Source organism: Arvicanthis niloticus, chromosome 9 (assembly GCF_011762505.2).
Source record: "Arvicanthis niloticus isolate mArvNil1 chromosome 9, mArvNil1.pat.X, whole genome shotgun sequence".
In the NCBI taxonomy this organism is placed as follows: Eukaryota; Metazoa; Chordata; class Mammalia; order Rodentia; family Muridae; genus Arvicanthis; species Arvicanthis niloticus.
Genome location: NC_047666.1, coordinates 26,262,468 through 26,284,626, shown reverse-complemented (window position 1 = coordinate 26,284,626; position 22,159 = coordinate 26,262,468). Strand labels below are relative to the sequence as shown.

The 22,159-nt window shown below is 43.8% G+C and overlaps 2 protein-coding genes and 1 pseudogene across 2 annotated transcripts in view; all 3 read left to right on the top strand.

Annotated features, from left to right (window-relative positions):
- The window catches only part of Anxa4 (annexin A4), a 56,416-nt gene extending 54,385 nt beyond the window's left edge, over positions 1–2,031 (top strand). The window contains exon 13 of the mRNA XM_034512239.2: positions 1,066–2,031. Within this exon, the coding sequence (XP_034368130.1) occupies positions 1,066–1,125 (60 nt within the window). The 3' untranslated portion in view covers positions 1,126–2,031. The remainder of the gene's footprint in view (positions 1–1,065) is intronic.
- Positions 2,032–5,461: 3,430 nt separating this feature from the next.
- Positions 5,462–22,159, top strand: part of Gmcl1 (germ cell-less 1, spermatogenesis associated) — a 42,966-nt gene continuing 26,268 nt past the window's right edge. Inside the window, exons 1-5 of the mRNA XM_034512096.2 lie at positions 5,462–5,909; positions 13,138–13,261; positions 17,254–17,350; positions 18,457–18,554; positions 22,031–22,143. Of these exons, the coding sequence (XP_034367987.1) occupies positions 5,656–5,909; positions 13,138–13,261; positions 17,254–17,350; positions 18,457–18,554; positions 22,031–22,143 (686 nt within the window). The 5' untranslated portion in view covers positions 5,462–5,655. The remainder of the gene's footprint in view (positions 5,910–13,137; positions 13,262–17,253; positions 17,351–18,456; positions 18,555–22,030; positions 22,144–22,159) is intronic.
- Positions 19,500–19,579, top strand: LOC117715893 (small nucleolar RNA U3; annotated as a pseudogene).

Here is a 22,159-nt window from a genome sequence, read left to right as displayed (position 1 = left end):
TTATGAAGCAAAGTTTGCTGTAATGAAACATTAGAGACCACCTAAATATCTGACAATGGGTAAGAAAATGTTCTATAATCACTAAATGATACTGTAAATTTAAAAAAAACAACAGGATACAGAGGTTGGGTGTACAGTTCCTCAGTAGAGCACTTACCTACACTTGCCTAGCTTGAGGATGGCCATGACTTGGTCCTGGCACCACCAGAAATAAAAAGAGCAAAATGAGGACATAGATGAATTCCATCCTAAAAAATCTCATCACACACAGAGAAAAGACTAGAAAGAGAAGAACATGTCAGAATGTTAAGAACGGTGATCCATAGGTCATGGAATTGTAGGTGATTCCTAGACCCTAGGCTCTTAAGAACTTTTTAAAACCACAGAATAAGTATTACTTTTAAAAATGTGTGTGTGAGTTAAGGTTTTACTGCGGTGAAGAGACATCATGACCAAGACAACTCTTATAAGGACAACATTTAATTGGGCCTGGCTCACAGGTTCAGAGGTTCAGTCCATTATCATCAAAGCAGGATCATGTCCAGGCAGGCATGGTGAAAGAGGAGCTGAGAGTTCTACTTCTTCATCTGAAGGCTTCTAGCAGATACTGGCTTCTAGGCAGCTAGGATGAGGGTCTTAATGCCCCCACAGTGACACACCTACTCCACACCTTCTAATAGTGCCACTCCCTGGGCCAAGCATATACAAACCATCGCATGTATATGTGTATGTATAATGTATATGATATATATGTATATGTATGTGCCTCATGTGTGCAGTACCTAAGGTGACTAGAGGAAGGCGTCAGATCCCCTGGAGGTATTACTATGGGCAACTGAGAATACCAAAAACCTAATTCAGATTCTATGTGAGAGCAAGAAATACTCTTAGTGGCTAAATCATTCCTCCAGCCCAAAGTATTAATTTTTTAATAATTAAAAAACAGTTTTTGAGAACCTGAGAAAATCCAGTGAGGCTTGCAAAATAAACTTAGGTGATATTGAGCTGTGTAATCTATCCAAGAACATCCTGACATGCTGCCTACTGTGCTCTCCTTTCTCCCAGGGCGACACTTCCGGAGACTACAGGAAGGTTCTGCTCATTCTCTGTGGAGGAGATGATTAAAACAAGGCTCAGGACAGAAGGCTTCTTAACCCTGTTTTTTTTTTTTTTTTTTAATTTCATTTTTCTGCACTGCTATTAACACTATCTCAAATGCTTATTTCCAATTACAACGCCTCCAGTTGCCTTCTGGGATCCAGACTGTGTTATTATCATCTATAATTAGTCATTTTGATGCCTTAAACTTGTACTTTCAAAGCTTTTAAGACATACATGGAGATTTAGAATTAGAAATTAAAATGTGCCCCATGTCTTTATCAGATTATTTCCTCATTTGTGTTTTGTAGAGATCGAGTGCATTAAATCTGTTTAGATTTTCTTTTCAGTGTGAATTTTATAGAACAGAAACCATTTTCTTTCCCGGGAAGCCAGTCATTTCTTCATGTGGGACCGTCAGCATCTCTTACTAAGATTAGCCATCTGGTTTCCTATTTTAAACAGATCCAAAGTTTTCACAAGCCCCTTTCCTTGGCTTTGCCTATCATGTTAGTTGGCAGTTGCTGAGTATGGCGGGGCCGTGCTCATCTCCTTGTACCGAGACCACTTTCTCCCCATGAAGTGTAACTAAGTTAGCAGCTCACCAAAGAAGTTCAAGTGTGGCTAAGCGATCTCGTGTGCTTGCCTGTCACTCATGCTGAACATTCCTCAGTCTTAGGGTCGCTGTCCTAATCTTGCTCAAAGTGATGGTCAAGAGTGGGCCTAAGCCAAGGTTGCTCTCATAATGTACTCTGGGTGTGGATGACCTGAGAAGAGTTCTTTTTCTGCGAAAAATAATTAATCTCATTAGACTGTTTATTTGACCCCCACTGTGCATTTTTGATCTTATTCAGAAACTGTGCTTGCATGTAATCGTGAAGTTTGGTTTGTATACAACATGAGACATTTTTAATTAAAAATGGTGACTTTAAAGGGGTGTGTATTCTTTCTCTGTTTTACTTTTCCACCCTAGAGATTTTTTTTTTCACCCTGAAGCATGGAAGGAACTATTTTTGAAGGAATACTAAATTTACTAAGGATGCTAAGTTTCTACTTGAATTAACAATATTAAAAAAAACACACACATACACATTAGTAATATGTCAGCCTGCTTCTATAAGACCAATGTTTACATTGGAGAGGTGGAAGCAGGAAGATCTGAACTTCAGGCTGTCCCCGGGTACATAGCCAGTGTGAGACCAGATTGGGCATTTGAGTCCCAGTCTCAAAAAAGCAAAATAAGGTCCAGGGAGCTGGCAGTGTTGGGATCCCTGGCACCAATGTGAAAGCCAGGCATAGCCAATGAGTGTGTGCCTGTAACTTCAAAGCTGGGATGGGGCCATGAACAGATTTCAGGAGCTCGATGGCCAGCTAGCGTGGCTAAATCACTGAGCTTCAGGTTCAATAGTAGGCCCTGTCTCGATGATGATGATGGTGGTGGTGGTGAGGAGGAGGAGGAAGAGAAGGAAGAAGGAAAGGAAGAGGATGTAGAGAGTAAGACACTGATGTCAGTTTCTGATTCCCACATGGGCATACACAGCCACATAAACACACACAGGTATACACATACACACACACACACACACACACACACGATAGCATTGAGATAGTTTAGTGGGTAAAGGCTCTTGCTGCCAAGCCTGACAACCTGAGTTCAATCCCCAGAACCCACATGGAAGAAGAAAAGGACCAAATCCCCCAGGTTGTCCCCTTCTCACACAAGCTAAGGAACAACACCCCTCTCTCACACCAAAAAAAGTAACAAAATAAACAAAACCCCAACAAAACCACTAGCATTCATGTATGCTAACGCCTACTTAATGACAAAACCACTAGCATTTATGTATGCTAACGCCTACTTAATGGTATTAGGTAACATGTTAGTTTGTCCTCTGAAAACGTGTGACACTTGGCTCTAGTCGGTGCAGCACGACTATTAAATGTCAGATAGAAGGCCAGGCATGGAGCTCAGTGGGGTAGCTACACCCTGTGTTCTCAGCACCACAAAGGACCAGAGTTACAGATGTACAAAGAGCGCTCGCGTGCACACACACACACTCTATCTCCCCCCCCCCCCCGCCCCCTCTTTGTTCTTCCCGTGCTGGTACTGGGATCACTGACAACATGCCTGTGTGAGCAGTCACTCCAGTTAACTTAGATTCAGGGATCCACGCTACCACCTCAGGACTGTGGAATCTCTACCCCAACTTTATGACATTTTGGAGGCATTATGAGGTTCTTTGTTTTGGTTTTAACAGAAGTTTTACCATTAAATGATGTCTTAGCCAGAATTTTAAGAACAGTGTTTTGTGGCTGAGTGCTTCCAGTGGACTGTTTTTCCTTATCTTTAGGTATAAATTCGGGGGGTGGGTACAAAGTCACAATTTTCCGCTCTCTCTACTGTGTGGCTCCTCAAGGCCCCAAAATAATGTCATCTCAGTCATCAACGTAACAAGTCAAAGTTCCAAGTGTAACCTCAGGCTTCTTTCCCCAGTCAGTTCTGGCCTCAGTGGGAAGCTAGCTTGGAGAAGGGAGACGGGTGTGGAGGGCTTCTCTTTTCCTCCACCATCCCTGCTTGGGTTGTAGCAGCAGGGAGAAGAGCAAAGGAGACTAGGTCTGTCCTTAGACTGCCATTGCTCTATGGGTGGGGCTAAGTCCTATGTAGCTGTGGCAGGTTCTCACAGACATTCCCATGGGTCTCCTCAGTAACCAGCGAGCCATTCATCTGCACTTCCTTAAGCATGGATGTTTTACCTTCCAGAAATTTAGTGACACTTGAAGCTACCATGTTATAGTCTAACTTGCCCATACGACAAGGCTTCTTGGACAGTGTTTTAAGATGACCTCACACACGTTTTACATTATGTGCATGCCAGCGTATCCCCTTGTAGCCACCATTCTCTTTCTTCAACTTCTCCTTCAATCTGTCTCAGTTTTGTGCCCTCAGAATTTCTCAGGCACGAATTGAACACAAATCCTCAGTGGCCCACAAAGGACACAGACTACAAATGATGAACTGATGCAGTCAGTTCCAGGAAAAACACCGGCAAGAACTCATAAAGATGAAAATTTCCCAGAAAGCCTGTTTCTGGGATCTGCTTGATGAAGCTTCTGTGTGTAGTGTCCGTGAAAGAGTATCAGCATAGTAATAACTGAAGCCCCTCAGTGAGATAGTAGGTAAATGGTGCGTCTAACAATGAGTGGTGACACTAACTAGAGATTTCATTCAAAGTATAGTTTTAGGAGAGAAGAAAGGTTCTAAATCATAGGTTTGGGATGATCCAATTTCTTTAAATTATATGTCTGAATGTGCAGCAGAAAAGAGTACTTATGGATATGCATGTAAAGACATGCATAGAAATGGCACAGAGAGGGAGAGGATGTTAACAGAGGGTCAGTACACAAAGGCTTTTCTCTTTATCAATCCCCACTATGTATCAATAAAGCTAAAGAGGTAAAGAGAGTGAATCAAAATAAGTGTGATAAAATTCCAAGCCAGTAGTGGGTCCATAGGTATTTGTATTGCTCTGTTTGAAACATTCTGTTATAAACATTTTACTTTGAAAAGTATAGAAGGCAGGTATGGCAGCTCAATGCCTCAACTCCTAGCACTCAGAAGCTGAGATAGGCGGACTTCTCAGAGTCCCAGGGCAGCCTGGGCTTCAGAGTGACGACACTCTTCCTTGAAAAAAATAAAAAATCGAGGGCTAGGAATGTAGCTTAGTTGATAGAATGCTTGCTTAGCATTCAGGAATGCTGCGTCTGATACTCGGCATGTCAGGCCCACGAGGGTGATGTGACACATGCCTGTAATCCCAGCTTTCAAGGGGTAGACACAGGAAATAAGAAGTTCAAGATCATCCTATACAGTGAGTCGAACGAAGGTCAGTATGTAGTACGAGACATTGACACAATAAAATAATAATTAAATCAAAACAAGGCAGCAGAAGGAGGCCAGGACCTGGAGGGCTAGCTGAGGCTCCAGACTGTGAACCCTGTCATCCCAGGTGGGTGATGGGTATCTATCCGGGCCAGTCGGGTCCTAGAGCCCGGAAGGGAAGCAAAGGCCATGGTGACAAGTCTGTCCTCTCATTAACCGCACAGGGCTGAATAAGACCCCAGAATCGAGAAACCTTACGGGAAGAACCAACGACAGAGATCCCCAGATCTGTTAAGCACAAGCACATAGTGCTCACAACCCTCGGTTGTCGCCGGAGCCGCCGAAGTATTACACCTACTGGGGCTGGGCTCAGCGGGGCTAAGCCAGCAGCCTGCGCCTGCGCAACCGGCAGAGCAGGCTCCATCCTCCCTCCTAGTCGCCCCGCCCCTTCCGGAGGCTCGCCGTACGCATGCGCCCTGTGGCGCGCGCTTTGTTGCGAGAACGAGGGGGCGAGGTCTTGAGAAGCCGGTCGGCTAAGGCACGACGGGCGGGGCTGAGGATGGAGGTGACTGCGTTCGCGGCGACGGTTGGGGCTGCGCGCGAGGCAGCGGCGGAGTAGGCGGTGGAGCGACGGGCATGGCGGGGCGACCCTTCGGTGCTCCCTAGGCGCCGGAGCTATGGGCGCTCTGAGCAGCCGGGTGCTGCGGCCCGCAGGGCGCACAGAGCAGCCGGAACCCACGCCCGGTGCTGGGGGCGCGGCCCGCAGGTCGGACGCGGGCGAGGATGCGGCCCACAGCTTCTGTTACTGTCCGGGTGGCCGCAAACGCAAGCGCAGCAGCGGCACATTCTGCTACTGTCACCCGGACTCCGAGACAGACGAAGACGAGGACGAGGGCGACGAGCAGCAGAGGCTGCTGAACACGCCGCGCAGGTACCGAGCGTCCCGCACCTGGGGGGGCTTGACACCGGTGCCCTTGACGGGAGAGTGCGGGTCGGCCGCGCGGGGAGGGTCGGTGCGGGAGGTGAGCGCGCTCGGAGCAGACGGGAGCTAGGCGTTTGCAGACAGACGTAGGTCAGTGCGGGAGCTAGGCATTAGCTGACAGACCTGGGTCAATGTAGGACTGGGAATTTACAGACAGACCTGGGTTAATGCGGGAGCTAGCGCGTGCTGCGTGGACCAGTGCGGGAGCTGAAAAGCCTAGGGTTCTGCATGTTAAACGGAAGCTTCCTGAGTGTCAGAGCCTCAACCTGAGCCTAAAAGGACTAGCCAGAGCTTCCGCGGCCCTTCCGTACTTGCTTTCTGAGTAGGGTCCCCACACGGAAACGAACTGTACACCACTAGCCTTAAATCAGTAAGAGGAGCATAGTAGTGCCTGAAATGGACATCTCTCTGTGTTGTCACTAGATGGACCAGTGATGAAGATTGGCAGTTATGCACATTCACCCAATTAAGAACAAAGTCGGCTTGTTGAGGTGGGCTGCGATCTGTGTAGGTTGCATAAGATTTTTTGAGGGAAGAGTTGAAAAAAAAAATCATTGCTTGTGAAATAGATATGGTGTACATCAGAATATACTTAAATGTAAGGAATCTGCTTGCATTTTTTCCTCTTTTTAAGGTCATTGTTAGAGTCACACAGACGTAATTTTTTAATGAAAATTTAAAAAAAGGATCTACTCAATATTTTGCTATACGGACATTGCATTTTTGTTGACAAAGAAGTGTAGGTGCTAGAGGCAGAGCGCAGTGCTAGAGCTGACATGTAAATAGCTTAGCTTAAAAACTAGATTAATAGAACCTTTCATTAGTGTCTTATGTGTGAATAGATTTACAAGATGGATGTTCTAATGTGCTCCAATTCCGAATTCCTATCTGTATTCTACACTTAATATACTAAGTTTTATATGTAAAGTGGAAATATTATTGCCACCTCAAAGAGTCTCACAGACTTAGCAAGGTAAGTATCTACACTCTGGTGCTGAGACAAGAGAATCAAGTTGGATGTCAGCCTGGGCCACAGAGTGAGTTAAAGGCCATCCTGGGCTATATACAGAGATCCTGGAGAGAAGAGGAAGGAGCGGCTGGGAGTGTTGAGACTATCACAACCTGAGAGTGAGCACAAGTGCGGTGCCCCCTCTTTGAGATTTATTTTTATTTATGAGTATGTCTGTATGTGGGTTTATGCACATCCCTGCAGAGTCCAGAAGAGTCCTGGAGCTGGAGTTACAGGGGTGTTGTGAGCTCCCTAATATGGGTGTTGGGAATTGTACTTGGGTCCTTTGTAAGAGCAGTGTGTGCTCTCTACCACTGAGATGCCTCCCTAGCCCCATAGTGCCTGTCTTTTGTGCATTCAGTATTAGAACTCTGATGAACAGGCCCTTAAGTCTTAAGACATGCATCCTTCTTCAGCCTTCATGACTTAACCACTCCCACTTTCTTTTGGTAATTGTCTGATGTACCTTTTCAGTCCTTTCCAACCTATATCCGGTATCCTATCAACCAACCACCCCTCAGACTTCCCCTCCCATATCCTAGGGCCTTATCCATTGTAGGGAAGCACCTTACCACCAAGCTGTGTCTTTTCACTCTTTGCATATGCACACATGCACAGTTGTGTTTGCATGTGGAGGCCAGAGATCAACAGTGGATCTTTCTATATTTCTCTCCACCTTACCTTTTTATGAGTCTCTGTTAAACTGGAGGGTTCTGATTGGCTAATCTAGCCAACCAACAAGTTGTAAGGATCTGCCTCCTGTTTCTGCCCCCTCCATCTGCCCCATTAGGATTACAGATGCTGGCAACCCCACCTGGCTTTTTTGTGGGTGTTTGTTTGTTCTAGCATTCAGCTTTGTACTTGCAAAGCACTTTATTGACTGAATAATCTGCCTGGCCCTTGTTTGTGTCTTTATGTTTAAGGTAAGTATATATACAGCATATAGTTAAGTCAGGCTTTTTTTTAATCCAACAAGACAGTCTGTGCCTTTTGATTACTATGTAGAGCATGTATATTAAATATAATTTTTGAAATATATGACAGGGAACATTTAAAAAAGAAAAGCAATTATTTGAGCAAGGAAATTTTAACATAAATTATACTAACAAAGTACAGGAAATTAACTGTCAAAGACAAAAAAAAAAAAGAGTACAGGAATAGGCCAGGCATTGTGGCACGTAGCTATAATCCCAGCACTCAGGAGATTGGAACAGGAGACTCACAGGTTCAAGGACAGCCTAGGTTATGTCAGGTGCTTCCAGTTAAACTGTTTCTGTTTATATTGTTTCTGTTGTATATAAATCTATTTACATAAATATCAACATTTATCTATGTTTGAGGGAGGCATCTGCTACAGTTCATGTGTAGCAATCAAAGACAGTTCAAGGGAGCTTTCTCCTGGCACCATGTGGGTCTTAGGGTTTGAACTCAGGTCTTCAGGTTTGATGGGTACGGCCTTCACCTGCTGAACCATCTCACCCATACACCTCTCCTTCAGTCTCACTGTGTAGCTCTGGGTGGCCCGGAACTCACAGAGATCTTTCTGCCTCTGATCTGCCTCCCTAGTACTGGGGTTGAAGTCAGTGCCACCATGCCTGGCCCCCTTTTAAAAGCTTCTTATTGTCCTAGAGTTTCTAGCTGCCTTTTTTTTCTTCCATTGATAAAATAATAATATCCTTTCATCATATCTTGAGCTTTTCTCAATCTAGCATAGAACCTGCTTTGAACCCTAGACCTCCTACAGAGTCCCGCCCTCTTACTCCAGTCCAGGTATCCTGCTTCTAAGGATTATAACTGGGACTTTTGACCCCATCTCTGAGTAGACTGGTTTTCAATAGCTTGTCTCCTTTTTTTTTTCTTCAGTGAACTACATCGTCAGGTATTTTCTCATGAAAGGGTGGAATATGAATATAAATGAATATGTAGTCTCAGTTTATTCTCCGACCAACTGATTATGGTACTTTATAGGACTTTCCATATCTTTAAACATCTACTCTTTTATAGTTTTTATTTTTTTAATTAAAATAGAATTACATCATTTTCCCCTTTAACCTTTTCCCTGTACCCATCTCTCTCTCCCTGCTGTCTTTCAGATTCATGGCCTCTGTTTCTTTAATTTTGAGAGTTATATTTTTTCTCTCTAAATATATAATACAACCTCTTCAGTCCATATAGGTTGCTTGTATGTATATGACTTGGGAGCTGATCACTTGGTATTAGATAACTAATCAAGGCCCCTCCCTGGGGAAGACCACCTCTGCAGCTCTCGGCATTCTTTAGTTGCCTGTAGTTCTTCATCCAGGGTCAAGGCCCAGTGACATTTCCCTCTTCTAGGTGAGTGTACAGTTGATGTCATACTTTTCAGATATGGTTTAGGCAGCTGTGCTGGTGAGACTTTATCTTTGTGGCTTCTCTGACATTTCTAGGATGTAAAACTCTCAGTAAACTCTCTGTTCTTCCAGCTCCTACAGTCTCTCTGCCCCCTTCCTCCTGCCTTCAGCCTTAGGTCAATAAACATCTACTCTTTTTAAAAAAGCATTTTACTTTTATTTGATGTGGTGTGTGCATGTGTGTACATCACATGCCCACACAGGGGTCAGAGGTCAGAGGGTGGGAAATTGATGCTCCTACTCCACCGTGAATGTCCCAGGTACCAGACTTGGGCCCTCACTGCTGACAACAGGCACCTTTACTTACCGAGCCGTTAATAATGCTGGTCCATTGTCTTCTGGCCTAAGCATGGATGAAGGTTTTGGTCCTGGTCTAATTCTGTTTTCTTTTTGGGTGACCATATTTTTTTTCTCTGAAATTTTGAATGTTTTTCCTTTGGTATTTTAATGAGTCTTTGACAGCTTGGTAATTGGTGAATCCTGACACTCCAGAGACTCAAAGGCTTGTTTGAAAGAGCTCTTTTTGTTTTGAGTAACCCTGTGCTGCTGTGCTTGCCCCATTATCATTCGATAAGCATAGTCATTTGAGAGTTCCAAGCATAGAAATATATATATATTTTAAATTTTTATTTCCCTGTGTTGTAAGTTTCCCCTGTGATTCTTGTTCTCTCTTTTCCTTAGCCTTTATGTTTAATAGTATTTCTAGTTAGTTTCAGCTGTCAGCTTGACAGCCCCTTGTTGTTAGTGAGGGAATCTGAGTTGGGACACTGCCTTTATTAGATTGGCAGAACACATGTGGGGCATTTTCTTGATTGCTAATTGATCTTATTAGTTGTCAATTCAAGTATGTCTGGAATTAACCGAAATCCAAGGGGCTGGGTATGTGTGTGTACCTATGAGGGAGTAAGTCATTTTGATCTGGATTTTTTGAGACAAGACCCTTAATCCAGATCTTTTGAGGTGGGAAGATATACTTTTAATCTGGACCATGTTTTCTGGGGAGCCTCATGGACTGAACAGCTAACTACTGGATTCTTAGACCTTTTGTTGGTAGACAGCTATTGTTGGACTGGCTGGACCACAACCTGTACACTATTCTAATAAATTGCCTGTGTGGGGTGTGGGGTGTGTGTGTGTGTGTGTGTGTGTGTGTGTGTTTCACTGTTTTTGGAATCAGTGGTTTATTAGTCAGGGTTCTCTAGAACTTTGTGAGCACATGTGTGTTTGGGTGTATGTTTTGGAGAACCCTGAGTAGTAAAACTGATTCCAGTGAAACAGTAACTCCTCTTGCTTTGTTTCATGACAAGGTCTCATTTAATACCCAGTCTGGCCTCCAATTTGCTGTTTAGCCAAGGCTTACCTTGAACTCTTGAGATCTTTCTTCCTGTTTGAGGAGCACTGAGGTTGTAGATATGTACCACATACCCACTTTCTCCTTCTTCTGCTGCAGTAAAACACCAGGACAGACAGTTTAGGGATGAAGTGGTTCATTTAGCTCACAGTTCCAGCTTACAGTCCTTCATTGCAGAGAAGTCAAGGGTGGCAGGAACTCCCAGCTAGCACATTGTATGCAGTCGTCAGGAGCAGAGAGCAGTGAATTAACACATGCAGACTCTGCTTGCTTCCTCCATGCTTACACAGTTTAGAAACCTTTTTTAGGGAATGGTACTACCCATAATGAGTGGGTATTCCTACCTTAATTAACATAATCAAGATAACCCACAGACAAACCCATAGGGCAACCCAATTCAGACAGTAAATTTCTACTTGAAATTTTATTTTCAGGTGAATCTAGATTGTGTCAAGGTAACAATTAAAACTATCACACCCAGCAGTTATTTTGTTTCTAGAAAGATTTTAAAAAGGGTGTTGTTGTTATTGTTGTTGTTGTGTGTATGGGTGCTTTGCATGCACCATGTGCATGCAGTAGTACCTTCAGAGGCCAGAAGAGGTCACCAGATCCCCTGAGTCTGGAGTTTAAGAGACTATTGTGAATAGCCATTTAGATGCTGAGAATCAAATCAAGGTCCTCAGGAAGAGAATCCAGTACTCTTAACCACCTATCTGTCCAGCACCAGAGATTTTAAAAGTTTAAACCACTAGAAAAGCTATCAGAAGTCATCAGAAAATTTAAGATAGGTTAGCTTGGGCTGACAGGACAGCTCAGCAGTTAGGAGCACTTGCTTCAGTGTCATGAAGACTGGAGTTCAGGTCTGAATCCAGCACTCATGTAACAAAACAGATGTGTTGTACATGCCTGAAACTGCATCTCTGAGGAGAGGCAGGGCGGGAGACCGAGACTGGAGGATCTTGGGGGTTTTCTGGTGTTCATCTTATAGAAGATATAAACTCCAGGTTAAGGGAGAGAACCTGCCTTAGAGGAGCAGGCGGAGCCAGGTGTGGTGGCGCACGCCTTTTTAATCCCAGCACTTGGGAGGCAGAGGTAGGTGAACCTCTGTGAATTTGAGGCCAGCCTGGTCTACAGAGTGAGTTCCTGGATAGCCAGAGCTACACAGAGAAACCCTGTCTCAAACAAACAAACAAACAAACAAACATATAGAAAGAAGAGTGGATGGGGAGTGATAAAGGGTGACATCTACCGCCTCCTTGTGACCTCTTCATGCACAAGGCTTGCACCTACACGCGTGCACATGTGCACAGACACATAAGTCAATAAATAGACCTTTTAAAATTGTTTTTTTAAGCTAGGTCAGCTCCTGGTAACCTCCACAATCACACTCTTACTTACTGGATCATCCTGAGCAGAGATTTCAGACTCCTTTTTTCTCAGGCAGGGTTTTGTGTAGTCTAAGCTGGCCTTGAAACTGCTATTGAGCAAGGTATGGCCTTGAACTCCTGATTGTCCTTTCCATACCTCCTCAGTGCTAGGAGTTCAGACCTGCTCCAGTACACCTGGTTTATACAGTGGTGAGCGGAGAGCCCAAGAGTCTTGTGTGTGCTGTGCAAGCACTCTATCGGCTGAGCTTTGTCCTCAACCTGGTGGTTGCCAAGCTTTTAAAAATCAGTTCTTATCTTAAAATAAGTCTCATGTAGAAGTCATTTGCAGATATAATAGGCGATGCTCTGGGTGTTACAGGATGCCCATATTTCATTGTTCTGCCCTGACCAGTGCCTCTAATGTGCATTTCTTTTGAGCATAGTTTTAAAAAGCTTTGATCTAGGGTTGCAAACCATTTGCCTAGAGGGAAAAACCAGTGAATTTACAGTTAGTTTTAATTAGTTTAGTTTGAAGCTGAAATAAACTTGAGTCTAAGTTTCTTTTTCTTTTTTTGTGATGTTGAGGATTGAACCAGAGCCTTATGCATTCAAGGCAGGCACTCCTCCAACTGGATTATAGTTGAGTAACAGTTTGCTACAGCGAAAGTAAACCCCCCCCCCCCCAGTAGTGGTTTCTAAACAAGGAAATAAGCAAAATGTGATCACCAGCCTGTCTTTGTTTATTGAGCAAATAACTTAAATTGGTTTAGAACCAACAACTTATATAGGGTGGATATAGATGTCTCCCTTCTCTTCTGCCTCATCTGTCTGCTTAGTAAGAGCACTTAGTGTAACCTTTCTTGACATCCTCTTCCCATATCTCCTCATTCACATAGTAGGGAAGTTGGATCTCACAGAAACAGGGCAAAAAGGAGACTTAATGGTGTATAAAAATGGGTGAAATGTGGCATGCTCTAATGTGCTGGCATTGGACAGGACCTGGTGATACGAGTCTACTGCTGAGCTGTTTGCTGATGTAACTTTGTGTTTTTCTTAACAGGAAAAAATTAAAGAGCACATCGAAATACATCTACCAGACGCTGTTTTTGAATGGTGAAAACAGTGACATTAAGATCTGTGCTCTAGGTGAAGAGTGGAGCTTACACAAAATCTACTTATGTCAAGTGAGTAGCTCACTGATGTCTTGGGTGAGGAGGGAGCTTGGAGAAGCCTGGGTGCTCTGGAGTATGTTCTGCTGTTTGGTTCGACTTCATAGTGAGCTCTCCTCTAGTAAAGTATCTACTGGGAAGAAAGATGGTGGGCACTGGGAGTAAAAGCTGGCCTCAGCCTTCAGATTTTGAAATTCTTGGTCATACTACCCATTACTGCCTCTTGTTGTCAAAAAGCTTGTGTTATATGCCTTTTGCTGGAAAATGGAAGAATTTGGGAGAAAATCTGTACTATTTGGGTTAAGGTTCTTACACTTCCTTTATCACTATTTGAATACTTTCTCTGAAACATTGCTTTGTAGAAATTGAGTGGGGAGTTGGTGTTTACTCCCTTCCCTAGAGTCCAGTGCAGTTGGAGAGGAGACCTGCCATGCTGACATGCCATTTAGCTGATGTGCCCATTTCACTTCCCCATAGCTATTTTCCCTTCAAAATGGCTCAGAATTTTCAAAGTAGAACACACGGTGGCTCTAGGAGCTCAGATGTTTTTATTGTTTATAAAACATTGACATTATTATTACTTTCTTTGTATGTGTCTGCACATGGTTGCCACGGTGGTGTATGTGTCAGAGAACAACTTGAGGGAGTTGATTCTCTTTCCCTCTGGATCAGTCATGGCAGCAAGTGCATGAACTCCACCCCCACCCCCACACCATCTCTCCCAGCCTCAGATACATCATTTCACTCAAGTTTCATTTATTCACTGTGCTAGACCTCACAGCTCTTACCTGTGGAGTTAGTGCTTCCCTCATTGTGAGAGAACAATGGGAGGAAAGACAGGAGAGCTCAATTGTTCCAGAGATGTTTGGAAAGTATCTTTCCTTTCACATTTAATTAGATTTTTTAAGACTTATTTTTATTTTCACTATTTAAAACTTATGTGTTGGGCTGGAGAGGTGGCTTAGTGGTTAAGAGCACTGGCTGCTCCTTCAGAGGTCCTGAGTTCAATTCCCAGCAACCACATGGTGGCTCACAACCATCTGTAATGGGATCTGATGCTCTCTTCTGGTGTGTCTGAAGACAGCTACAGTGAACTCACATACATAAAATAAATAAATAAATCTTTTTTTTTTTTTTTTTTTTTTTTTTTTTTTTTTTTTTTGGTTTTTTTTTTGGTTTTTTGAGACAGGGTTTCTCTGTGTAGCCCTGGATGTCCTGGAACTCACTCTGTAGACCAGGCTGGCCTCGAACTCAGAAATCCACCTGCCTCTACCTCCCAAGTGCTGGGACTAAAGACGTGCGCCACCACTGCCCTGCCCATAAATACATCTTTTAAATAAAGATTAATAAAAATCTTATGTGTTTATATGTACATCTGTGTATGGGTTTGTACAGCTGAGAGTACAGTGCCTGTGGAATCCAGAAGAGCGTATCAGATCTCCTGAGGCTGGAGTCTGAATCGGTTGGGAGTCACCTGATGTGGGTACAGGGAACCAACTCCAGTCCTTAAAAAGGCCACAAGTTCTTGTAACTGCTGAGCCATCTCTCCAGTCCCTTCTCCCACATTTTCATCAAAACTTTTAAAAATTTATTTTTGAACAAATTTACTTGAAGAATTTAGTCCACAAAACTTTTTTAAAGAGAAAGATGAGATCCTTTAAAAAAAAAAACAAAAAAAAAAAAAAGAAAAAAAAGAAAAAACAAGGATTGTAATACGTGGCGTACATCAGAATACCAATATCAGCTGTAGCTATCTTTTGAATCCCTAAAAGAAAAACTTAGCCTCTTACTGACTTCAAATGGAATGTCTTCTGTGAAATCCAATTGATTATCATTCATGTCTCACAATCCACAGCAGCACCTTCAGACAGAACCGTGGTCTGCATCCTACTTGTGGGCCATGATGAGCAGCTGGTTCCACAACTGCCTATGTAACAACAACTCTGTGTTACAAATGTTTAAAAAAGACAGTTGCATCTGCCCTGAACATGTAGGGCTTTTGTCACCTCCTCAGCCATAATGTGGCTATTACATAACATCTACATTGTAGTAGGCACTACTGGTGACCTACAGGGCCTTGAGTGTGTGAGCCCATGCACAGTCAGAGCAGAGCTGAGGTTCTTGAGCATCTGACTTAGTGTTGACTGAAGTGGAAACTTAAGGGTTCTTTAGAAAGTCAGTTGTGTTAGATGGTCTTTTGCTGGGGCCAACATGTAAAAATGTGTATACCTAAAACAGACACAAGTAAAAGATGTTTTACTAAAGCAGACATGTGAAAGAAGGTTTCACTGAAGCTGACACAGGTAAAAGGTTAAGGCTAGGCAGACTTGTGAAGTATACACAGGTAAAAAGATGTTTCACTAAAGCAAGCATGTAAAAGGACACATGATGAAAGATTCTTTGCTAATGACACATATGTATTGGTCTGCCTTACATACATTGTTGAGATGCATTGTCGGGTTTCTGTGGAGAGAAAATGCACCAAAAAACTGTAGTGGTGCGCTGTGGGTTTTAGCCGCTTCCATGGACCAGGCCCATTGGCAAAGTGATGTCAGCTGAGACAGATACACATGGAGTTTTGCTCAGATTCACGTGTTGTGGCAAGACCTATGGAGGATGTGATGTTTGGAGAGAGTATAGAGACTCAGTGAACGGTGAGAGGTCCTTGCTTGTAGAGCTACCTCTACAACTCTTCTTGGTCTTGAATGTTCACTGATCTTTGCTTTGTTGAGAGATGCACAGCAGAGAACTTCTCTTGATATACCTGGTGGTACAGATTCCTCCTACTGACTTGTGCCAATTAGGCTGAGGCCTGGCTGTCTCTGCTAGGTCATGCCACTGCTGTTGCTAGCCCGACACTACTGAACTAGACTGCTGGTATATCCGTGAACTGTTTTAAGTTGGATTGAGCTACTGCTCCTGACCTGTGAACTGAACCGCTAATTTCTGAACAATGTAGATGAGATTTGCTCCAAAGAACAATTTCTAAACAGGTCCACTTCCCCCATATTCTTTCTTGTCCATTACCTCTGGTGGGTAGTGGGCTAGAAAGGAGGTTAAAGCGTTTAAAAACCGCTGGGCGGTGGTGGCGCACGCCTTTAATCCCAGCACTTGGGAGGCAGAGGCAGGTGGATTTCTGAGTTCAAGGCCAGCCTGGTCTACTGAGTGAGTTCCAGGACAGCCAAGGCTATACAGAGAAACCCTGTCTGGAAAAACCAAAAAAAAAAAAAAAAAAAGCGTTTAAAAACCATCATTAAAAGTAAAATTTTAAAAATTTTAAAGTAACAGTTGACTATGTCCTGGAGCCACAGATGCAAACAGATGGACATAAGTACTGAGGAATATTATGTTTATTCTGTTTATTCTTCTTAATTATTTATGTGTTTTTATGTGAAATGGAACTTTTAATTAGTTAATACTCAATCCACTCTAAAGTACTGCAGTGGTAATTATAAGGAAGGATCTTGTAGGTAGCAATAGACTTTACCCACACTGGAATTCAGAATCCTTTGTGGTCTCAGATTTCTTTGGAGTGCATCCTTTTAGGTCCAATCTGGGAGTTCTCTGGATCCTTAATTGCTGCTGAGGCCACAGGAAAGAGTTGGTAGTTTGAGGAGGACTTGTTTCCTTGGCTCTCCTGAGTACAGAAGCATATGTCCACTGTGCATGTTGTCAGGCTTGTGAGAAAGAAATGCTGCCTTGTGTGCCTTAGGGACTCCTGCGGCTGCTGAAAGGCTGCCCAGGGCCCATCGTGATGTGGGGTCTGGATTCTGATAGTAGTTGAAGAATCTGCTTTAGTTTTGCAATAGTGTCATGTTGAACACCTAGTTCACTGTGCCTCATAATGGCCTTATTTTAATTTCTTCTTGTACATATTTTGATGATCTTTTTCTCTTGAAATGATATGTTAAATTTGTTTTGATAAGGTAGATGTTTGGAGTTAGAAATAGGAAAAAATATTTGGAAGACAAGGTGCTGGCTAATCATTGACTTTTTTTTTTCTCCAGTCTGGCTACTTTTCTAGTATGTTCAGTGGTTCTTGGAAAGAATCCAGCATGAATATTATTGAACTGGAGATTCCCGACCAGAACATTGATATAGAAGGTATGACCTCCATAATTATTACTGTATAACAATCATAAAAGCATAACCTTATTGTTCTTTTGGTGAAAAATAAATCTTCTAGCCTTCTAGGCTAGAGGAAAGGTTGTGTATGTCCTTGAAGGTGAAGATTTCATGTCAATTCACTTAGTTCATCTGTTGAGTCTCCTGTCTGTATTTAGACCTAGGAGTTCAGTCAGTCTGCTCATGTGTCTTCCTCACTATGTCAGCCTGGTGTGTGAAGGCTGTGGGAGGGCATAGAAAGCATGACTCCTTTTTAAAAAGGCTATAGTGAGGCCTGCAGTTAGAGCTAAATGCTAAAAGAATGCTTTCCTGCCCTGTTTAAGGTTTGCTCTCTGGAGCAGTAAGCATATGAATCATGTAGCAGGCTGTTTCAGAGCTTGAAGGCTCTGTGGCTGAGGAAACAAGGCTGGGGAGGGCCAAGGGACTGTGAGAAGAGCATAGTGAGCCTCTGTGCAGACCCTTCTGTCCTGTTCCTCGCTACTCCTTCTGCTGATCTGTTTGGTATGCCAAGTGAAGAAACCCTAGGCCCGCTTCAGAGGCAGAGGAACTTGCGGTGCTTATAAAGCAAACTGAAGAACATCAGTGGGAGTGGCATTGGAGGAGGCGTGGTCTTAGATGTGAGGACCGGCTGGGTGTGGGCACAGAGTGATCAGAAGTTAATCACACACCTTAGTGGCCTAGGGCCCCAGGGCTGTAATTCTGGCCCTAAGTAGGCTGAGGCAGGAGGATGCCTTGAATTGGAGACCCGACTAATCTACATAGTGAGAGCCTTGCCTACTCCCTAAAGAGATATTATCATAGAGTGATGGGCTGTGTACCTGCACTTGGAGTTGACGTAGGTTGTGTCAGCAGTTCTGACTTAATCCTAACCACTGACTGTGTCAAGATTAGCCAGAGAAAATGTGGCTGGAGTTGGCAGAATCCTTTCCAGCAAGCACTGTTATTATTAATACCATCAGTAATTGTGGCTGCCGTGTTAGCTAGTTCCTGATGCTTCTCCAAGTGCAGACTAATGTCCTTCGTGCTTCTGCAGGAGCCTCACACCTGCAGGCAGCATTTCATTCTGTGTGCACTTTTGCTTTCAGCACTGCAGGTTGCATTTGGATCACTGTATCGAGATGACGTCTTGATAAAACCCAGCAGGGTTGTCGCCATTTTGGCAGCAGCTTGCATGCTGCAGTTGGTAAGTATGCCACCACTCAGCAGTGTCATGGTGCCTGGTCTATCTCGGTGCACACTTCCAAAACAGAAGTGAAATTCTGCTTCTGTGATCTTTAAAACAAAATGTATAAATGTGCCATTTGTTAGAAATTGTTGAAAATGCTTGACCAAAAGCTGTTGGTTAGATTGAGGGGCTTTGATCCCTGTGTAAAGTGGAGGGGAGCTGTTTCTGCATAGCTTCTTTGGTGCGCTGACACTTGGGAAAGTTCATTTGCCCACATGCATTCCTCTGCAGAGTTCTGTCCATCAGTGGCATCACTGCTCTGCAGATGGTATATAATCAGTAATTTAGTTCATTATGGTATCATCCTATGTAAATGATGTGCATCTTTCAGTAACTGTGTGGTGAGCACATTGTGAAATATGTAAGACTTGGTGTAAGGAGCCAAAGAGGATGAAGATGTAGTCCCTGTTTAGCAGGGATGATCTGTGTGTGCCTTCAAGGAGCTCACAGTGTACTGAGATAAGTAAACCCAAAGGTGTAAACAGTTACCCAGTGTTAAGAGTACAGCATAAACACCATGTGGGGTCCTAATATACTTGCAAAGACAGGAATGGCCAGTTCAGCCTAGCATCCTCACTATACTCCCAGATGGAGTTTGAAGAGTGCTTACCTTGAACTTTGTGAAAAGGTGCAAAACAGCATTTCCGACTAGGAACAGAGGATAGAAGATTAGAGAAGTTAAGGAGACTGAGTTTCTACCATTAATATAAATTGAATTGGAGGACTTGCAAGATGACTGAGCCCATAAAGGTGCCTGCCATCAAGCCTGACAATTTGAGTTTCATCCCTAGGACACACATGGTCAAAGGAGAGAACTGACTCCTCTGGGTTGTCCTTTGGTCAATACATGCATGTTGTGAAGTTACACAACACAAATAAATAAACATTTAGAAAATCCAGGTGTTGACTATACTTTCAGGGATCATTTCTATAGTTCGTTACTAGAGAAGTTTCTCTGATTGTGTAGAGCACCCAAAAACAGTGCCAACCAACCAGAGCTACCCAGGGTCTAAACCACCAGCCTGGGAGCACATAGGGAGGGACCTATGACTCCATCTGTACATGAAGGGGAGGATGGCCTTGTTGGGCATAGGTGGGAGAGGAGATTCTTGGTCCCGTAAAGGATGAACACTGGGGGGGGGGGGGGGGGCGGATTCGAGGGTGGGAAGGTGGGAGTTGGGAAGTAGGTGAGGGCACATCCTCATAGAAGCATGAGGAGGGGGGATGGAATAGGAGGTTCCTGGGTGGTGGGGGGAATGGGGGTAAGGGGATAAAATCTGAAATGTAAATATAATATCCAAAAAAAAAGTTTTTAATCACACACACACAAAAAAAAGAAAATCCAGGTGTAGGAGTACACATGTTAGTCCCAGCACTGAGGGAGCAGAAGCAGGCAGATCTGTCCGTGAGGTCAGGAGCAGCATGGTGACTTACAGGCCAGCCAGAGTTAATGGGAAGATCCTATCTCAAGAAACAAACAAAAAATAAAAAGGATGGGAAAGACAGGCCAAAATCAGCAAATGAAGGTTTCTCTGTACATTACAAAGTTTAACTTTACCTGTGAGCACCTTTGGAAGATTTTAATCAGGGAAGGACAGTCTGTCTTTTAGAAGGGCTGAGGGGTGCAGCTCTGTTGTGGAGTGTTCACCTGCATGTGCAGGGCTGTGGGCTTGATCCATAACCCCACACCAAAGCAATGGAAGATCGGTTCAGCTACAGCACGTGAAGGAAAGCAAGTATGTTAGAGATACAAACATACCACGGTTGTACAGATGCCACCTAGATGAAGGTAGCAGTAATAACCACAGAGAGGAAAGGCTCCGCAGGAGGATGTTGGACGTCGGGGTGGTATCCTGGGGCAGTGAGGTTGAGGTGTTGGGAAAGAGGGCCTAGAATTGAGGTAAGCTTATAAACCCCCAGACAGTGCTCTGCCCTAGTTCCTGCTCCTGCCGTCTGACATGCTGACCTCTCTGACCTACAGCGCTGCTTACTCGCGTGTTTACTATCCTGGCTGAGATTATTTTTCAGATATTTTTATCTTTCTAATACTTACTTTGGATATCTATATTTTCTAACGTTGGTCCTTTTGGTTTTGTTCTAAAGCTGCATTCTGCTTTATTTTTATAACTTACTAATTCTAATTTAATAATATAGTCGCATGATATATTTCAGAAACTTGAATGAAAAAAATGACAGTGTTTTCTGTATATAGAAGCCGGTTTATTTGAAACCTATGTAAATATTTTAGATTAATTTTTTAAAAGCTTTTTATTGGTTCTTTGTAAATTTCGCATCATGTACCCCAAGCCCACTCATTGCCCCATCCTCTTGTACCCACCTTGCAACATCCCCACAAAAGAAAAAAAGTCCCATGGTATACTCTATGTCCACACATCTTTGTTTGCAGAGGTTCTCGGCAGTGAGTTACTGGTCTGATTCAATGCCTCTGGCTTCTGCTACTCTATCAATACTGGATCCTCACTGGGACTCCTCTTGGACAGCCTCTTGTTGCCCTGTGTCATGGAGATCTGTAGTTTAGGATCTGTAGGACCAGCCCCTTCGCACATCCAGCAGTTCATTGATGAGGTAGATGTTGGAGCGAGCCAACTCAAAGCCCTGGACCTGAGCCTAGAAGTATCTGAGTTGTCAGCCCACCAGCTCTCCTACACCCACACCTCCAGGGCAAGTTCTCCAGCCCTGCCCCAGCTGGCCCATCCACACTGCAGCCCGCAAGGGGCAGAGCCAGCATTCCCACTCTCAAGCCCTCCGGTCCTGCTCATCAATGCCCATGCCATCAGGGCCAGCTCTCCCAGGGGAGGTGCAGGGCCCGCTGTCCGAAACGAGGGACAGGGCCAGCTCTCTTGCCTGCCATGAGGGCAGGGGATGAGGGTATTAGATTAAAATTTTAATGTAATTTAAAACTCATATACTTGTTTAGAGGTATCTGTGGGGCATTGATGGTGCTTTAACCCTTACTGAGCACTGCTCCACACATCCACATGATTCCTCTATCTGTTCTGTAACTTGATTAGATGACTGTGTAAAAAATTCTTGGTTCAGTAAGAACAAGGAAAAAAAAAAAGTGCTGTTGAAGAAATTTTTAAAAGTCCAGAGTGGAAAACAGAATATGAGACTCGCAGCATCTCCCCTCAGTGCCTCCCCTGCCCAGTTCATTCTCAGCTCCAGGTGGTCAGTGGGCTACTTGCTGGATTCTTTTTTCAACATTTTTATTGAGCCTACAAAAAAACTTAGGCTAGCTGCAGTTAATGACCTACCTACCTACCTACCTTCCTTCCTTCCTTCCTTCCTTCCTTCCTTCCTTCCTTCCTTCCTTGCTATTTTAATTTGGTTTTGTATCTTAGTATTTGAAAGCATGATGTGAGAGCTGACTCCCCAGGAAAAACAGCCTTTCCAGTGCTTGTTTATATTTGCAGGATGGCTTGATACAGCAGTGCGGTGAGACAATGAAGGAGACCATCTCTGTGAGAACTGTGTGTGGCTATTACACATCGGCAGGGACCTATGGACTAGACTCTGTAAAGAAAAAGTGAGCCACCTTTCCT